At 42.7% G+C, this 18,895-nt stretch overlaps 1 protein-coding gene across 1 annotated transcript; it reads left to right on the top strand.

Annotated features, from left to right (window-relative positions):
- The first annotated feature begins 283 nt into the window (after positions 1–283).
- On the top strand, positions 284–11,204 carry slc6a17 (solute carrier family 6 member 17). Its single transcript, XM_076090946.1, has 11 exons — positions 284–584; positions 3,784–3,941; positions 5,337–5,463; positions 6,345–6,526; positions 7,546–7,656; positions 8,689–8,930; positions 9,042–9,234; positions 9,809–10,001; positions 10,092–10,251; positions 10,582–10,744; positions 10,842–11,204. The coding sequence occupies exons 1-11, from the start codon at positions 284–286 to the stop codon at positions 11,202–11,204; spliced, it is 2,193 nt and encodes a 730-aa protein (XP_075947061.1).
- The last annotated feature ends 7,691 nt before the right edge of the window (positions 11,205–18,895 follow it).

Genomic DNA, 18,895 nt, shown 5'->3' with positions numbered 1-18,895 from the left:
AAATGCCTTCAACAAATAATCATCAGCTATCAAAATGAGTTTCCCATACGCTCAATAACAAAATACCACCTTAAGCTGTATGACTTAAGTTTGACTGTTGTGAAAACATTTTATGGTTAATTTCTTCCCTAAGCACCTACATTTCCTGTCTGTCTCCAATATTTCTCTTCACAGATTGAAGAAAAAAAAGCACAACTTTCTTTCCCTGCTTCCTCCTGATCACCTCAGGCTCTCCTCGCTTCCTCCTCTACCTTCAACCTGAAGGAGCTCCGGTGTTGCAGCCATGCCAAAGAACACCAAGGTGACCCAGAGGGAGCACAGCAATGAGCCGGTCACTGAATCGGTGGCTGACCTGCTGTCCCTGGAGCATCCCATGGACTATAAGAGCAGTCAGATGAGTATGGGTCTGAGTCCCGGCTCTACTGCCCCAGTAAAGGCCCTGATACCCTCCCCTGACCCAGACGCAGAGGACGGCCGACCGGCCTGGAACAACAAGCTGGAGTACATCCTGGCCCAGGTGGGCTTCTCTGTGGGCCTGGGTAATGTCTGGAGGTTTCCCTACCTGTGCCAGAAGAACGGAGGAGGTAGGTGGATGTATACCTGAACATGATTTTGGTGCATATTATCACTCTGAATCACAGAAATGTGCAGCCCAATGTGCAAAGTGTAGAAACACTTTATGCATTGGAAGTTTGTTCCTAATTGGGCCACCCATGGTGAACACTTGTCCCCTCAGGGTGCTGAGTAATTGTTAACAAAAGAAATGCTGTTATTTTATTTATTAGTGTAAAATCCTCAATAAAATAAGTGGCCAGATGGGAGTTGTTAACTTAGTAGTAACAATGTAGATGTTATCCTTTTGTTTGGGCATGAGATTTGTTTTGTCTCATCCACAGCGTAGGATCGGCGCCTGGCAAGTGTTTGCTGAGACATGATTTGATTGAGAATGCACACTGGTCTCTGTGATTGGCGTGACGCTTTATGCTGAATTGCTCATCTCATAAAACCACCATTTGCATAGAATTACAAAAAGAAATACGTTCTACTAATTCAGCTCTTATTTCCTACACCAGATATAAATCAATAAGCTCTGTATTTTCTGTCTGTTGTTGTATCTGACACACACAGACACACACACAGACACACACACACAGCACTAACCCAGTTGCTCTTACCTTAATGTAAACATTCCAGTCTCCTATGTTTTCTCAAAAGGCCAGAGTCTTTGAGGTTTTTAAAATACCTTCAGCTTTTCATTTCCCCTCAGTCTCTCTGACTGGAACGGCAAACAAACTCAGCAAACGTTTTATAACTGGGGAAATATTGCAATGTCCGCCCTAACATTATCATGAGGTTGTTCTATGCTACTACTACTAATAATAATACTATAATATAATATAACGTAATACGGAAATGTTCTTCTGTTGACCTAATATTCAATTCAGAGCATTGAAGACCACATTTGTTTGGCATTGTTGGGGATCCTTAATTTGCAATTAGAGCAGCCCAGATTATTACGGTATGGATTCTAATGTGGCAGATTTGTCAGCTACACATTCATTCTGTGAACTCTACTCCAGCACAGTGTTATCCAATTTATTGATTTCAAGCACATTGCAAATAAAACCAATGTTTTTGGGTAGATTTGCATCCTAATTTAATCTCTCACCATTCGCTTATAAAAGTCCTGCTCAGTTTGCCTGTTGACGGTCCGCAGCCTCCTCCTCTTTGACTAATTGCATCCTGTCAACAAATTAGCCAACTAATCGTCCAAGTCAGAGAGGCAGTCTCTTCAGTGTTTTTTAGACTTGTGCCGTCAGCAGCTACAAGATTAGATAGTTTCCCCCCCCATCAAGACAAGGCAACATTGAGGGGTCTGGCACAACGCTGCGAGATCCTCCTGTTTAGTTTATATTTGCTGTTCTTGCAGGTTTCTCAGCTCTATCTCTTTGGTATTATGATTTACTGGTTTTATGGTGAGGTGATAAGGGGGCGATGACTGAGACGGAGGAAGTGGAGGAGTAAATACTGATTTGCTGGGCTTTCAGACAGTGTTGGTTTTACCTCGAGTAGGAGGTGTGTGTAAAGAGGGTATTTGAGATGCATGATATAACAAAGCTGAACCATATTAATCAGAGTGTGTGCAGTAATGAGTGTGTATCCTCTGTGGGAGATGTGGTATTGTCTTGTCTGGGCTTGTTCCAGAGATGAGGACAAACTGTCTCCGTCTCTTGTCCATCACGTTGTCTTTTTCTGTCTCTTTCTCAGCAATTCTAGTCAAGTGAAGGTTTACATTGTTTTCTTTCATCACAAAGATCAGTCACAAAATAATGTTATATACTCAACAACAAAATAGCATGTTGACAGACTTACGCACCTCATCTAGCTAACCAAGTTTGAGCAATGAAGACATATATCTTGCCCTACAGATACACAATTTAAGTAATTAGTTTGTAGTATCTTGCTTGTGTTTCCTGGTGGAACTTGCATTACGTAAGTTAACATTTGTCTTCACTGCAGAGCGCAGCAGTCCAGAGAAGACAAAAGTACCAAGTAAACCTTTTTTCAGGACAGATGATGTTCTTTATGAAGCTGTGAAGGCAAAGTGATGAAGACATTACGACAGGAGGCACAAGATTAAAGGGTCTATCTGAGGAGCCTGAATGTGCTCAGAAAAGGTCAGAGAGTTACCGAAAACATGAGGATTTAGCCTCTGAGGAGCATGAATACCCGCTGCATGTTTCATTGAAATCTAAACGTTCATTGACCGGTAGATGGTTGTGTTGCAGACTTTTTAAACTTGTTCGACTTTTCTTTATTCCACAATGAACCCATCAAGGAGAAACAAAGAAACAGAAATAAAGTTGAATTTGACAGACTATGACTACCACACCTATTTATACAGATTTGCTCTGAACAAAAACAAATAAAGCATGTCAGACAATCAATCTTCTTAAAGTGTCTGCAGCTGCTACACCTCCGGTTATAATAGACCTCATTTTGCCAATCATACAGATCTATATCATTGAGTCTGAAGTTAACCTGAGATTGACTGTGTTCTGTATTGATATCTCCGTGATTTTACCATAAATACTTTCATTAGGAATACATTCTAACCTTAGAAATCCAGAGAGCCAGAATAAATGTCAATATGTAGTTAGAATAACAGCACCATCCCCAAGGTAACCATACTGAGCTGGTCCTGAACCACTTTTTGATTTCCTCTGTTCAGTGTGTGTTCTGCTCAGAATAGACATCAAAGATCAGTGAAAGTAGGCAGTAACACAGAAGTCACTTCTAACGGTCCGGATAATAATACCACTGTGTAACACAACACTGTGTGTCTGTCTTTGTTTCCTTTGTCTGCTGCTTGCTCTAATAGCCACTCACAACGTTATCAGTATTTTTGCGTCATTTGTTTTCAGCCTGGAAACAAGCTGCTCCTCCCAGCTGTCCGTCAGCGTGAGCCCGTCCTCTCTGCTGCGGTTTGTCACCATGGTGCCCTTTCATGTCCTGACGTGAAGGACGGACTGGACATGACTTGTTGTCTTTGAGTGCCCTCTACATTATTCCTTCTGCAAAACAAGAGGAAAAGTGTGAGAGGGAAGAGAGGGATGAATAATGAAGAGAATAGACTCACTGAGAGAATTTAACAATGTCCCCTCTGCTGTTTTACAATGAGCTTTTGTACTTCACTATACATGGATTTCTAACATTCAGATAACCAAAGCAGCTGAACTCTCTGCAGTAATGCCTCTTTCCTCTGTCCCTCCTCTATCTCAGGTGCATACCTGGTGCCCTACTTTATTCTCCTCATCCTCATCGGCATCCCCCTGTTCTTCCTGGAGCTGGCAGTGGGTCAGAGGATCAGGCGTGGCAGCATCGGGGTGTGGAACTACGTCTACCCACAGCTGGGAGGCATCGGGGTTTCCAGTCTGATGGTAAGCGCAAACATGAGCCCATTAACCAATTAAAATGTCATACTGGTCGCACTTTACAACATGCAACAGAGTTGCGAAGTTGTTCATCATCATACCACATCAGCATTACAAAGTTGGCTGTAAAATGGGAGTTTCATTCATGAGGTCAGCATGAAATCATGTCAATTACCATGTAATCAGGTGGTCTTCACTGTGTCAAACGTCCAGTGGGGAAGTCCATTTTGCAGCAGGAGAGATTGGAGAAGTTTCTGTGGTATTTTGATGCTTTTTTCGCCATGAAAACCTCCCACTGGAATCTATTGTAGGTGAAATGAATTAAAGTCGACTACAGCCACTCTCTCCACTCACCTGTCTCTTTAAAGAAACCTGTCCTGTTAAGCTGTTTGAGTGCCTACCTTCTGGAGGAAATCTGATTTATTAATGAACCTACTAATATTTGATGTCTTATTATTAGTGGAAAAACTCATATTTCCTGTGACATATTTTTTCCAGTCAGCCATTCAGACTGTAAAACAATAAAATGAGCTACAATTTCAGGAGATACTCACCAACCAAAGGGGCGTCACCCATTTCTTCTTAGCTTTCAATGACTTATCACTGATCTGTTACACATTAACAAATCATTAACAGTTAATAAACCTATGCGTGATCATTTATTACCCCTTTCATAAAGCGCCATAAAGAGTAATGTTGTATCATAATTATTGTACACATGATTACAACAGGCTTTGAAGAAATGCAATCTGTATTTGAGATCCTGAAACACCAACTTCATGTTATTGGATTAGTGTAAAATGGTAATTTTGTTGTGTGCAGAGATAACAAACGTGCTGTAGCACTCAGTCTACTGGTCTCCCCTCTGCCTGCTCGTATTGCTTCCTCTTGATGTTTAACAGCAAGCAGCATGCAAAGACCAGCGTTAATCACCGTCATAATCTGTCCCCATCATCTGCCGGAGTAGTGACCCATCATGCACCCATCCCATCAGCGTCATCCGCCTAAAACAGTCAGGGATTGACTGCGTCAGTCTTTCTGTTTGTCGCTCCTTTTGATCACGATTTCATCAATCTAGTGATAAAGAGGGGGGGGGGGGGGGGGGGGCCTGTCCTGGCACAGTTAGGTGTGTGGCAGCCTGGATGTGGCAGAGGGACATTCAGCAGCTATAAATACCTTCTCATAGAAGACCCCAGCCATGGCTGCTGAGAGCAAACAGCTCAATAATTCATCCACTTTAGCTGTGTGCTCAGCGTCTGTGCTGTGACTCCAGAAGAGGTGTTCACCTCAACACAATGCATGCTGTTTGTCGACGCTGCTGTTTCTGTGTTTCTGTGGCGAGACAGTGATTGTTTTTTAGGAGTGATAAGTATTCCTTTTTCTTCTCATTTCCCTCTTCAGGTTTGCGGTTTTGTGGGGCTCTACTATAATGTGATTATCGGCTGGAGCATCTTCTATTTCGTCCAGTCTTTCCAGTATCCACTGCCTTGGGCTGAGTGCCCCATCCAAAGAAATGGAACCCAAGCCAGTGAGTGCACAACACAAGGCCACCGCACAACACTGCTGCAACTATAACGGAGATGTGCGGCACAAGACAAGTGCGCATACAAAAGAGCTTCCTATTGTGAAGCCCTTGACACCACACAGAGGAAATACTAATGCCTGCAAGACAATTCCATATTCAGCAAAGCATCTCTGCAGACGCACACAGGCTGCCCTGTGCTTCGCAGGGCGGTGCTTAAAGCTGCAGAACGTGTCTTTGCATTGAAACAGCTTGCCTCGCTGTGGCTCTGCAGTGAAGCAGCACTGCCTCTGCAGGCAAACAGAAAAGAGTTTGTGCTGTCTCTATAGGCGGCCCTGCGCGTCATTCCTACAGAGCAGCTCTATTGGCGAGGCCTGTCAGATGGTATGACCCGGCCGACAGTGTCAGTACCTCGTATAGCTGGCGGCCTGTGGTGGAGGCACATGCGGGTTCTGGCAGAGTAAAGGACATCAGCTTAACATTAGAGGGCAGGATGTCAACTCTGCTTATGATTATGAATGCAGCGGGGATGCTGTGGAGCGTCTTACAGGATTCAGTTAAGCTATGTGCAGTAGTAGAAGCACTGAGAGTAAGTACATTTACTCAACTACAATTATGAAGTACCTTTACTTTACTTGAGTATTTTTTTAATATGCTTCGTACCATTGTTCTTTATACTCCACTACATTTATCCGACAGTTACTTGCATTTGTTACTTTGCAGATTAAAGGAACTCTGTGGAGTTTTTGACGAGTAGCACTACAGAGCGATGTACATAGCTCCGTAGTCGGTCCCATTTTGTGTGTCCATGTGCTTTAAGTTTAAGTTTTCTGTAAATCTTATTTACGATACTGTTTATGCCATTTCTCTCGTCGTTGCTGTTGTAGTCGTGGTGCCGGAGTGTGAGAAGAGCTCGGCCACCACTTACTTCTGGTACCGCCAGACTCTCAACATCACCAGCACCATCGACGACACGGGCGGCCTGAACTGGAAGATGACCCTCTCCCTGCTGGTGGCTTGGATCTTGGTCTGCCTGGCTGTCATCAAGGGCATTCAGTCCTCTGGGAAGGTACGGGGTCTCCATGGCTTCACAGAAGGGGCAGAGCCTTCAGCGATTACAACATATAAAGATGCATTGTTTTAACAATCAATAATTCCTCATTATCAGTGAGTGTTTTATTCACTTTGACAATGCTTTTCAGTGAAAGGTGAGGTTCTAAAGCCTCTTTAAAGCACTTGTCTATTTTTGGATCTCATCTATATTATGGAAGAGAGACACATGCAACATTAATAAGCTGAACAAAGCAAAGACCGGTTCAGGATGCAGATGGAAAATGCTTAGTTTGGCAACAACTGCAACAACATCCTGTCATCTCTATCCAGAGAGTGAGTCATACACCACAGCGCAACATCCAGCCCACTATTTCAATAGGAAAATAAATGGATGGCCAAGGTTTGACATGGTTTTTTAAACACAAAACGTAGTAATCCAATTATCATCGTCAGTTTACTGCAATGATTCCCCGAAATGCTGTAGGAAGGATTTTTGACTCCTCTTTCCAAACCTCAAGTAGTCCTGTGGAGAGTAGTCCTCTCCACATTTGGTAAGATTTCACAGATTCATTGCCAAACAAACACAAAGCAGTTATGTGTATGTGTGTGTGTGTGTGTGTGTGTGTGTGTGTGTGTGTGTGTGTGTGTGTGTGTGTGTGTGTGTGTGTGTGTGTGTGTGTGTGTGTGTGTTTATTGTTGCAGTTTTTCTCCATGTGTGAGGCACAGAAAAGCGTGTCCATGGCAACACTGTGTAACAGACTTGACTTTCTCTTTCTCTCTCTCTCTCTCTGGCTGTCTCTCTCTCTCTCTCTCTCTCTCTTTGTCTCTCTCTCTCTCTCTCTCTTTGTCTCTCTCTCTCTGTCTCTCTCTCTCTCTCTCTCTCTCTTTGTCTCTCTCTCTCTGTCTCTCTCTCTCTCTCTCTTTGTCTCTCTCTCTCTCTCTCTCTCTCTGTCTCTCTCTCTCTCTCTCTCTCTTTGTTTCTCTCTCTCTGTCTCTCTCTCTCTCTCTCTCTCTCTCTCTCTCACTCTCTCTCAGGTGATGTACTTCAGCTCTCTCTTCCCGTATTTGGTGCTTTTCTGTTTCCTGGTGCGAGGTTTGATGCTGAAGGGAGCGGTGGACGGCATCGCTCACATGTTCACCCCTAAGGTGAGACGAAAAAAAAAAACAGAATAGGGATTTTCACAATATAAATAATACAATATGTAGAAATTTGCTGAGGTTGCTGTAGTCTTAAGCTCACTGCTGGGTTTTTTTTTTTGACTGTCAGTCAAACAGATATGTAACATGAGTGACACTTTGTCTATGCAAGCTGCTCAGTCATGAGATGGTCAGATCCACTCATGCATAGACGTCATTAATATCCACAGTCACGTGTTGGGTTGATGTCCCCCTCCAGTGGTGCATATGTATAACTACATGGAACATTTTAACCTGCACTTTGCTATTTGCTCTATATGATCATCATGCAATACTCATTTTGTAGTTGGGCTATCTGCTGGCATCACATGTCAGTGCATTATATTGCAACAAGAGTAAACATATAGATTTCTATGTTACTCTTGCATTTGGAATTATTTTAATTTAAAAGTTTGAATTGGAGATAAAACCAGACAACATATTGTTTGTAGTAGTTGCACTTTCAGTTTCCACAGACTCAGACGTGTAAACTATTGTTCAAACCCACATCACATTTAATTGTATTTCCAATCCCAAAGTTTCCATCCATCCATTATCTGTAACCGCTTATCCTAGTCAGGGTCGCGGGGCGGCTGGAGCCGATCCCAGTTGACATCGGGCGAAGGCAGGGTACAGCCGGGACAGGTTGCCAGACTATCGCAGGGCACAAAATGACAGACAACCATTCACACTCATATTCACACCTACGGGCAATTTAGATTCATCAATTAATAAGCTGCATGTCTTTGGACTGTGGGAGGAACCCGGAGAACCCGGAGAAAACCCCCAAAGGTTCCAAGGATACTAAATATTCTGAGTCACAGGGGGATGAATGTACAAATCTATACAATGTATAAAATAATGTACAAAACATATTTTTCAATGTGTTATATCAGAGCAATCCAGTGTTAAAGGAGGCACAATAAAACAGGATTGATATAACATCAAGGTTCAAGGTTATTAAAAAGGTTGACTATCACATTTTTGCTCTCTTGTCTCTAGTTGGAAAAGATGTTGGAGCCGCAGGTGTGGAGAGAAGCAGCCACGCAGGTCTTCTTTGCTCTCGGTCTGGGCTTCGGAGGCGTCATTGCTTTCTCCAGCTACAACAAGCGAGACAATAACTGCCACTTTGATGCAGCACTGGTCTCCACCATCAACTTTGTTACCTCCATCTTGGCCACTTTAGTTGTGTTTGCTGTCCTGGGGTTCAAGGCGAATGTCATGAACGAGAAGTGTGTCGTTGAGTGAGTGTGTCCTACTGTAACAAGTGCTACCTGACCAGTCTCTCTTTTTTGCAATAACGTTTACTCACTAACTCGTCCTCCTTCTCCACATCTCCTATTTTCTATGTGCAGTAATGCAGAGAAGATTCTGGGCTTCCTAAACACAGGCGTGCTGAGCAACGAGCTCATCCCTCCTCACATCAACTTCTCCCACCTGTCCACCCAGGACTACGCAGAGATGTACGGCGTCATTAAGACGGTGAAGGACGACAGCTTCGGACAGCTGGGCCTGGACGCCTGTTTGCTGGAGGACGAACTCAACAAGGTCAGAGGAGGAGAACTCACGAGCTGAAAGGAGTGTGATTGTTGAGTATTTGAGAATAATCTTGTTTAGCTATCAAGATTTAGTTTGTGTTTGTGATGATACATGACAAGTTGTCCTAATATTTAAAAAATAACAGACAAAGGGAAGGTTAAAAGTACCACGATGCTAAGCAAAGCACCGTTTCCGCTCGAGCTGTAAAAATTAGATTAAACAATCAATCAATTTGGCAACCAATTAATTGTTTCAGTAATTTTTCAAGCAAAAATTTGAAAATGTGTTTTTCTTTGTCATTGTAAATTAAATGTTTTGGTCAGATTAAAAAAGCATCAATCATTTTGGACTTTGGGGAATTATAATGACCATGTTTTGAATCTATATAAAACAAGTTCATCAATAGATTGAGAAAATCATTGGCAGAATAATCGATAATAAAAATCATTGTTAGTTGCAGCCCCAGTTTCCTCTACCAAGTCTGTTATTGCACCCACGCATTGACCACTCAACAGTCAAAATGCAGTATTTTGAACCATTATGCATTTCACTTTGTCCTCCACCTCCCTCTCTTGTCCTCCAGGCGGTTCAGGGCACTGGTCTGGCATTCATCGCCTTCACAGAGGCCATGACACATTTCCCTGCCAGTCCCTTCTGGTCTGTCATGTTCTTCTTCATGTTGATCAACCTGGGTCTGGGAAGCATGATCGGCACCATGACCGGCATCACCACACCCATTCTAGATGCTTTCAAGGTCCGCAAAGAGATCCTGTGTGGTGAGTTGACTGTTATCAAACTCAAACATCTTCTACATAAAATTGAAGGGCTTGTGATTCTCACTGGATGTTTCTTCTTATTTGTCTCAGTGGCTTGCTGCATCATAGCCTTCCTGCTAGGCCTGCTGTTTGTGCAGCGCTCAGGGAACTACTTTGTCACCATGTTTGACGACTACTCAGCTGGTTTGCCTCTCACTGTGGTGGTGTTCCTGGAGAACATCTCTGTGGCCTGGATCTACGGCACTAAGAGGTAACTCGACTGGATACGTGGACGCAGCCATATTTGGATATAATTAATTTTAAGGCAGCATGTAGACATTTGCAGTGTTAAATTAATTTGTGATCTGTTTCAAAACGATATATATATGCGGCTGTATATATATACGCCATACAGCCTACTTAACACTCTCTCCTTAATTCAAGTAAATTTTATTTATATAGCCCCCGATCACAAATCACAAATTTAAGGCTTTAGGTGGGACATTGGGATTGGGCCTGGTATTGTGCATTGATCATTGCCAACTGGGACAGAGATGGAACTCCTTCAAACTCGTTCTTTCTTTCTTTCACTTCCTCGCAGGTTCATGCAGGACCTGGAGGACATGCTTGGTTTCAGGCCGCACTCCTTCTATTACTACATGTGGAGGTACGTGTCGCCAGCTATCCTGGTGGTTCTCATTGTCGCCACTGTCATCGAGATGGCCATCAGTCCTGCAGGATACAACGCCTGGGTGGAGGCTGAGGTCAGTGTTTATGTGTGTTTACACATAGTAAGAAGGAGAGTGGGAAAGGAGATAAACATTTCTTCATGCTCTTCTGTCTGCACTCTTTGTTTGCCAGGGCGCTGAGAGTTTCCACAGCTACCCTCCGTGGGCTTTAGCCATGGCCTACTCCCTCATCGTGCTGGCAATGCTGCCTTTACCCCTCGTCTTCATCGTCCGCCACTTCAACCTGATCTCAGATGGCTCCAACAAGCTGTCCGTCTCCTACCGTAAAGGCATGATGAAGGAGATCTCCAACCTGGAAGAGCAGGACGAGCAGCGCTTCATCCTCAACAAGATCCCCAGCGAGGCTCCTTCCCCGATGCCCGCCCACCGCCCCTACCTGGGCCCCGGCGGCACCCAGGAGATGACCAACACCAACTACGGCACCAGCACCAAGACGGGCTACCAGAACATTGGCTCGCCCGAGTCTGAGCTATGATCCACTGAGCTCATAGATCCTCCCGTCTGTTAAACCCCAGCCCTGCTTGGAGAGAGGGAGACAGGAAGTAAGGGAGGAACAAAGGAAGTCAAGAGGGAGAGAAAATCCACTGCCAGTTGTTGCAGCGTTCTTCACACCTTAACCCCCAGAGCTGAGTCCCTCTATCCCCCTTTTGTCTGCCATAGGATCTGTGCTGCCAAATCCCAGCTAAAATTAAGGGATCATGGGAATGTGAGTCCCACCAGATCTGACAACCATTTCCATCTGTCAATGTATTAAAGGGGCAGAGAGAGAGGGACAGAGACAAGAACAGAGGGAGCAATGAAAGGTCCACTGAGGGTTTCAATTCAGGCTGTTTTGTCATAAGCTATGGCCGAGGTTAAGCTGTGGGCAGCGCTAAAATGCTTTACGTTGTGCTGAACCATGTGTTCACCAGTTTGGAGAAGGTTATTTTTGAGACAGTTGGATGTTCCTCGATCTAGGAGATCATCATCTCTTTCTGGTTCAGTTGTAGAAGATTGTTCTTTGTGGGGTTAGGATGGAAGGAGACTATTTTCATGATCTGTATCACCGTGTGAGAAAACGTCTCATCTAGAAAACAAAATGATTACAAATGCATCCATAACAGTATGTAATACGTGATTCTGATAGTTTAAACAGTGTTTCAAGCACATTACATCTTTATTGTGCCTCTCATGCATCAGCAATAATAACCAGTCAAAGTAGGGTCCTCGTAAAACTGTGGATCTCCTTCTATCCCCACTGTTCCCACTGATGTAGAATACTGTACATATGTGTTGTGCAATAGTCTGAGATGTCGCCGTAAATTGGGTCTATACACCACAGTAGTGCAAAATTATTGGAAACTTTTCACCTCTTCCTTTCTTCTCGGTGAACACCGAAGCACAGTCTCCTGCTATCGTTTTAGAGCGTCTCTGAGCCTTACAGAGCAGCACTTTTCTTTGAAACAACCTTTCTCCTCGACAAACGAGGCTCTGGAGCTGTTGCCAACAGCGCTGCACACGTCGTCTCTGTGCTGTTCCAGTCGCAGCTGGTCGAGACAAAGCTTTTCCATTTGAATCAATCCTTTTAATCAAGCGATTCCATTTGAATTGATGCCTTAAAAGGGCAGAGGGGGCAGTGCACGTGCAGAGATAAGCAGAGAGGCTTCACGGTTGTCTGTGTGTTAGAGAGCCAGGCGCAGAAAGAATAGGAAAATGTGAGCATTGTCTTTGTATACGTACAGACGTGCATGTGCAAGTGTGTGTGCGTCAGTGTGTCGTCTGCCGCCGAATGAGAGCTCCTGGTGACCCTGCCGCTTTAAAAATAGAGCTGCGTTTCCCAGGGGAAGCCGTGGCAACGCACCATAGATACAGATCCTCTTCTGATGTGGAGGAGGAGGAAGAGAGCGGACACCTTGCTTTGTCTGCTTCACCTGCACGGCTGGTTGTTCAGCAATACACAGATGAGACATTTTACTGTTGAGGTCCTACAACAATACGTCTCTAATGTTGTTACAGTGCATTGAATAAGAGGTTCAGTTCCGTGCCGCGCTTTGGCTTTATCATACGTCACCCCTACGAGGAAGATGTTTGGGTTTAATTGTTGTACATTCCTCAAATTATGACCACTACGGACATCATTTCATAAGCTCTACAATTTACACTTTGATGTATTTTTGTCAACTGAGGTGTGAAGACTTTTTTTAATGTATAGTCTCGTATGACGTTGTATGTTTAGGGGGAAAATGTGCAGTGATATAAAGGTTTCGAAAAAGTGGTAATACACAGATTTCACCACTGGGTGTCTCTGCTGGCGTGCGGAGGAGCCAATGACTCTCGGTCTGGTGGCCCCTCCCTGAGACAACAACAATACTTGAGACTGAACAGATGTAGTGTGAAACACACTCAGTCACATTGTTTGGTGCCTCAACAGCATCCCTGTTGTCTGTTTGCCTTATGCTTTTGTCAGTTTGTTTTCCCGATTATGTAGTGAGTTTGGACCAATGTCTCGTCTCATTCACTTGAGCACTTTAATTAGGTAGAGACCCTGGAGTCGTTTGTTAAGTACAGTTTTGACAAAAGCGTCGTCATTACTCTCAAAAATTCTGTCACGGAATATGTATTGGTTAGCAATATTTATATAAAGAAAGATAGAGGGCTGAATATCCATAAAAGGCACAAATACACAAATGTATCGCAAGCCACTTTGCAAAAACATCTCACGTCGTTTCTTGCGTGTCAGTACGGCAGATATTTATGTCTTCAAAATTTGAGCATTTATCAAGTTGTAATGTTTCATCTTATGACGTTAAAAGCGTGTTGATGCGTTGAATTTTGCAATAGAAAAACAAGTGGATCTTAGCAGACTAGTCTAAATAACAGGAAAGGTGTTTGTACTCCATCCTGAATGTGTCACGATAAATGAACATGTAAACATGCCTTAGCTGGATAATAACCTGTTCAGTCACTAAAAGTGAGTGTGCAAAAAAAACTACTGTGTTAACATGTACAAGAAACCAGATATTTTTGGTCAATTGGCTTGTGATATAAACGGCACACGACCTCAGGTGAGTACAGGTGAGGGGCACTCATCTCTACTCACCTGCAGCTTTGGCTTAGAGTTAAAGCACATATTATGGAAGCACAGGAAAGTGAGCACAAAGGAGCTTCATGCCTTGGTGAGCAAGCACCAGTCAATGAGTTAAAATAGAGCCAGTGTGGATGAACTTGATGATATGACTTGCAGATCATGTTAGGTCTGGTCTGATTCCTGCATCCTCCTGGGGCTCACTGGAGGATCTGCACAATTAAATGCACTTCAATCTTACAATAAACTAAACTGCACCATTGGTTTGTTCTGTAGCTGATCCGCACAATGATTAATTGAGGGGTTAGGAGAGAGCACAATCAACAGAGTTTATATAGTCTCTCAGAAACAGCATCCTCATGTTTAAACCCCTGGCTTATTTCAGTACATGATGCACAGTTTGCCACATTTCACCAAGGAGTTCCCACCTCTCCAGGCACAGCAGGTCTTTGCCTCTTAAGTTTAAAAACACTGTTGAAATACTTTGCACAGTGTAAAAATGTCTTCTCATGTTAGTTCAGATTTGCTCAATGATAAGATATTTGCATTTAGCATTGGTATTTGATATTTCTTATTGAAAACAAAGACTCCAGGGTCTCGCTGTCTTGTCCATGTGTCAGCGATGTTGCATTGTGTATTTTAAAGCAACTTCTAGAGGTTTACTGTGATTAAAACAATAAAAACAGAGTAATAGTGTATTTAATTAACCGTGCAAATAGTCTTTATGTGACAAAAAAACATAGTTATATTTATAGTATTTAAGACGATGTATGTAATCTGTACATATTGATGTACATTCTGATAAATTCACAAGGAGTATCTACAGTAAGAGTGCCAGGGTGTAAACTTGAACTGTAAATAATAGTTGTATATTTTGAGATATTTTTTGATTTTTGTAATGTTACTTTGGTGTCTGTTGGTGTCTGGTGTTAGTGTGTGGTTGTTCTCAATCCAAATAGCTGAGCGCCTGTACTTGTGTGTGTGTGTGTGTGTGTATACGGGTGTGTGTGTGTGGGTATATGTAGGTTTTTTGGTGTTTAAATGTGTTCTTTTTTCTCCTCTCTCAGTGTTGTGTGCTGCTGATCTAATTCAGTAGATTAAATCCTGTTGTTACAGTGAACTGGGACCACTAATGTAAGCAATCTCTCTTTTGTGTTTCTGGAACTGCAGCAGCTTCCAGCACAAAACTGACAACACGATCAGAAGGAAATGTCTGATGAGAAAGACACCGAAGTTTTTTGGTTTAAGAGTGTGGAACATGATGGAGCGAACAGGAAATTAAAATAAACAGTTTTATCAAACAGACCGTGTTGTTTGTCATTTATTCTGATTTATTCTGATTTATGTGAAAGTCCAAATGCAAAGATGTGTTTTTCAGGACAATGTTTTGTTTACACTGACATGACTTAACATATACATTATGTTTGTGATTTATAGATTTCAGACACAAGAAATTCTTAAAATTGCATTACTGCATGTTATTTTCTGGCCTAGGCTCAATAAGAGAGGCAGTAGGTAATAAAATATCTGACCATGAGCTCTATTGATTTCTAACAAACAACAATTTCAATGTGGATTGATTATAACCAGACATACTTTTAAATTCTTTAATTCGGTATAGTCATTTTAATTTCTGACTAAATGTCTTTCTTGTCTACCAGTGGACAGTTTCTATAAGTAAAAAGGAGGTCGTGACAAAATGATTGTGTGTGAAAGAGACATAAAAAACTATCCCTGTGACACATTCTTAGAAGTACTTTTTTACTTATATGAAATTGACAATATTTCATTTTGAAGAGAGGTGCATGTCTGAATATCAGTTGTATCTGTTTATTAGCCCACTCTTAATGATAAAGTGACAATCAATTGTTGTATTGGCATTCAATAACCAAATAGGATATTTTGTTAGTTGCACTTTCAGCATGAGTGAGTACTTCACCCATGCGGCTTCTTTCTTTTACATCTTCCCACAACTAAATTGCCTAATTTGCTCGTCTCATGCCTCGCTCTGTGGCAGTTGGTCGGAAATGGACGCAGCAATTTGGTCTGGCAGCCCACAGCGGTTTGCAATTTGTCTAGTTCAGCCTACCAAACCGCCACGAGCTGAACTGCAGCGTGTCCAGAGCTGTGCAACACAGATCCAGGCTCTAATAGCACTGACACATCACACATCCATCGCAACGCAGACTTATTATGGACTGTCGACAGGGACACATCATCATCCTTTAGAGCTACGAGGTCCATCACCTGCTAGCGCTCTATGCAGCTGCTGTAAGTGCAGTCAGATGGTACAGATTCACATCAGGGTCATGCAAGAGACACATTTGCTGAACATCACAATGGTGTGAAAATATCAAGTTTCGGTTGTCTTTATATACTTGAACTTGGAAAACAACAGAGTATTTTTTTCAGTCTAATTGTATAGCTTAATTTCAGCTGATTAGTGGATTTGATGAAATGATGCCCACTCCCACATGCCAGCTTGGTGTCTGCGGAGTGATGTTATTTAAATTGACATTGGACAGCATGTGCTCACAGTTCCAGATTGAGACTGATGCTGCTGCGTTGGTTTGGGCCTCACAGATTGTTGTGTGTAAATGTCGAGCTATTTGTCTCCCAGACTGCGTCACACTTCCTCTCTTGACTCGGCTGTCCGGTGCACTTTGAAGAACATCTCACTATCTGTATCCTGTAAACAAATAATTTCCCACCACAGTGTTACATATGAGATACACAAAAAGGCTGAGGTGACTTGATAATACACACACACACACACACACACACACACACACACACACACACACACACACACACACACACACACACACACACACACACAGAGTGTATATGCACAAGCATTAATGGCAATCCCACCTGCTGGATCCCTTTCAGATGTTTATCTAAAAAACAGCACATGCAGCCAAGAGGCCGTTTCCCATTTTCCCACTGCCCCGCCACCTGATCCAGGAAAAGACTGTGTCGGTGGATATTTTTCACACTTTGAGCAGCATTTTCCTGGCAGATTGGGATAGCGTGGGCAGAGATCCATCAGTCATTCTCACATGGCTCTTTCAGCTGCTGTCAGCCTCCACAGTAGAGGCCAGATGGTCCTCTGTGGGGCCTGCTTGGAGGACTGACCCGACAGCCACGACAACTCATTACTGTTTGACCAGCTAGTCTCACTGTAAACAACGCTGAGCTTTCACAGTATTCTCAGTGAAGGAGGCCACATGTTGCTCTGTAGAAAGGCAGACAGGGATTTCATGCTTTGGAGATGGATTTCACTTTTAATCTGATCTCTTTTAACACAGATCTCAGATAAATACGTTGTTTTTTAAATCACAAGGGGAAAAGGCAGCAGGTTGGAGAGATGTGAACTAAAAATATTTTTTTGTTTTAATCCTTGGACTGTCTGCTCAGTGGATAGAAACTGCAATGGCTCCAAAATGTGAGTTTGTAACCTTGTGAATGTAAAGCATCTAAGATCTTCTTTAATCAAGAAAGCGAACCGGCGGATTTTTATGTAAATCTTTCAGACTGAGACAAACCATTTGAAAATGTCATCTTGGTTTCTTAGAAAGTTTGACATTTAAATTTTCACTACTTTTTATAGATCAAAATAAATAGAGTAATAGAGAAAGTAATTGTTAATGGCTGCCCTCGTGTTATTTCAAAAATGTTTAGCATCACATGAAGGCTTTTTGATTGGAGGTAAAACTTCTGAATATACCATGAAATGAACTGAGAATGTCCACAGACGTTAGCAGGCTAACAAGCTAAACAAACATGTGAAACATTATACATGCTCCTCGCGTCAACATGTTAGCATGCTGATGTTACCATTGAGCTCAAAGCACCTCTGTGCCGACTGACTGACTGACTGACTGACTGACTGAGCCTCACAGAGCCGCTAACACACTGAACACATTCAGACCAACAGACAGAAACAGTTTTTGAACTATTATAATATTACACTAAGATGGAGATGTTGTTCCTGAGTGTAGGCCTATACTCTAGTAGGGTCAGAAAATCCATTTCAGTAGTCGGGGAATTGTTGAACCTGGCAAGCTGTTTGAGAATACTATGATGTAGATGTGTGGTGAGGGGTGTACTGTAGATAGCAGTCGTAATCAGCCGGGAGACTACTCTGACTGAGAGAAACAGGTAGAGCAGGTCACGAGAGGCGGCTGTTTCCTCTTCATTTGTTTTTTCCTGTTGGATGAGCAACAAGTTGTGAGCAGGGCTACATGCACTGCTGCGGGAGCTGTAGGGGTCAATTATCTGACGCAGAGTGAAGGGAAGCAGGAACCATGAGACAATTTAAAGAAACATCCAAATTTATCTTGAAGCAGTGTTTTTTTTAATATGATCAAATAATTATATAGTAGTAGTGATCTTTACATTATGATATAGCCACATTAAGGTTAAATATAAAGAAGAACATGGCAGCATTAATTAGCTACATACTCGAGCCTGGATAGACCACAATGCACCTTGTCTTCCTGGATCCCAATTAGTTGGTTGAGGGGAATGCGGCCCCAGACGGCCACTGAAAACCGGCTACCTTTAACAACAGCAGGGTTCCCGTGAACAATGACAAAAATAACCTTTAATGTTTCACTTGACTTGAGCTGGAGCTGCATGAAAGAAAAGCCAGAAATATCTCTGGACAGACAATAAAGATAGAGGAATGCGTTTTCAACAAGATCAAAGGATATAAAACCCTCTTGGCATCAGTATGTTCACATCTGTGTTCACATCCTCACTCCCTATAGGAAGTTAAAATTAAAGAACTACATTACAGAGAAAATGCTCAGCTAGTGTCCTTTTTAAGCAATAATGTTTAAATACACACAGTAAGTGGTTCCATTCATCTTCACATAAAAGCTGTATCTGAGAGGTTGAAGGGTCACAGGTCAACAGGAAGACGTTTAAAATTCACCAGGAAGAGGGGGAGTGCAGAGGTTACAGGATCCATCAGAGGAATATGATAAACACAAACCAGTCCACAGACAAACACTGCCTTCTGACTGCTTCAATCATGGAATATGTAAAGAGACAGAATTACTCTGGTCATCTGAGAATGTTGTGTTATGTATGTA

This window comes from Anarhichas minor, unplaced genomic scaffold, assembly GCF_050575085.1.
Source record: "Anarhichas minor isolate MPS153535 unplaced genomic scaffold, ASM5057508v1 ptg000003l, whole genome shotgun sequence".
Taxonomy (NCBI): domain Eukaryota; kingdom Metazoa; phylum Chordata; class Actinopteri; order Perciformes; family Anarhichadidae; genus Anarhichas; species Anarhichas minor.
This window is presented reverse-complemented; position numbering and strand designations above follow the sequence as displayed.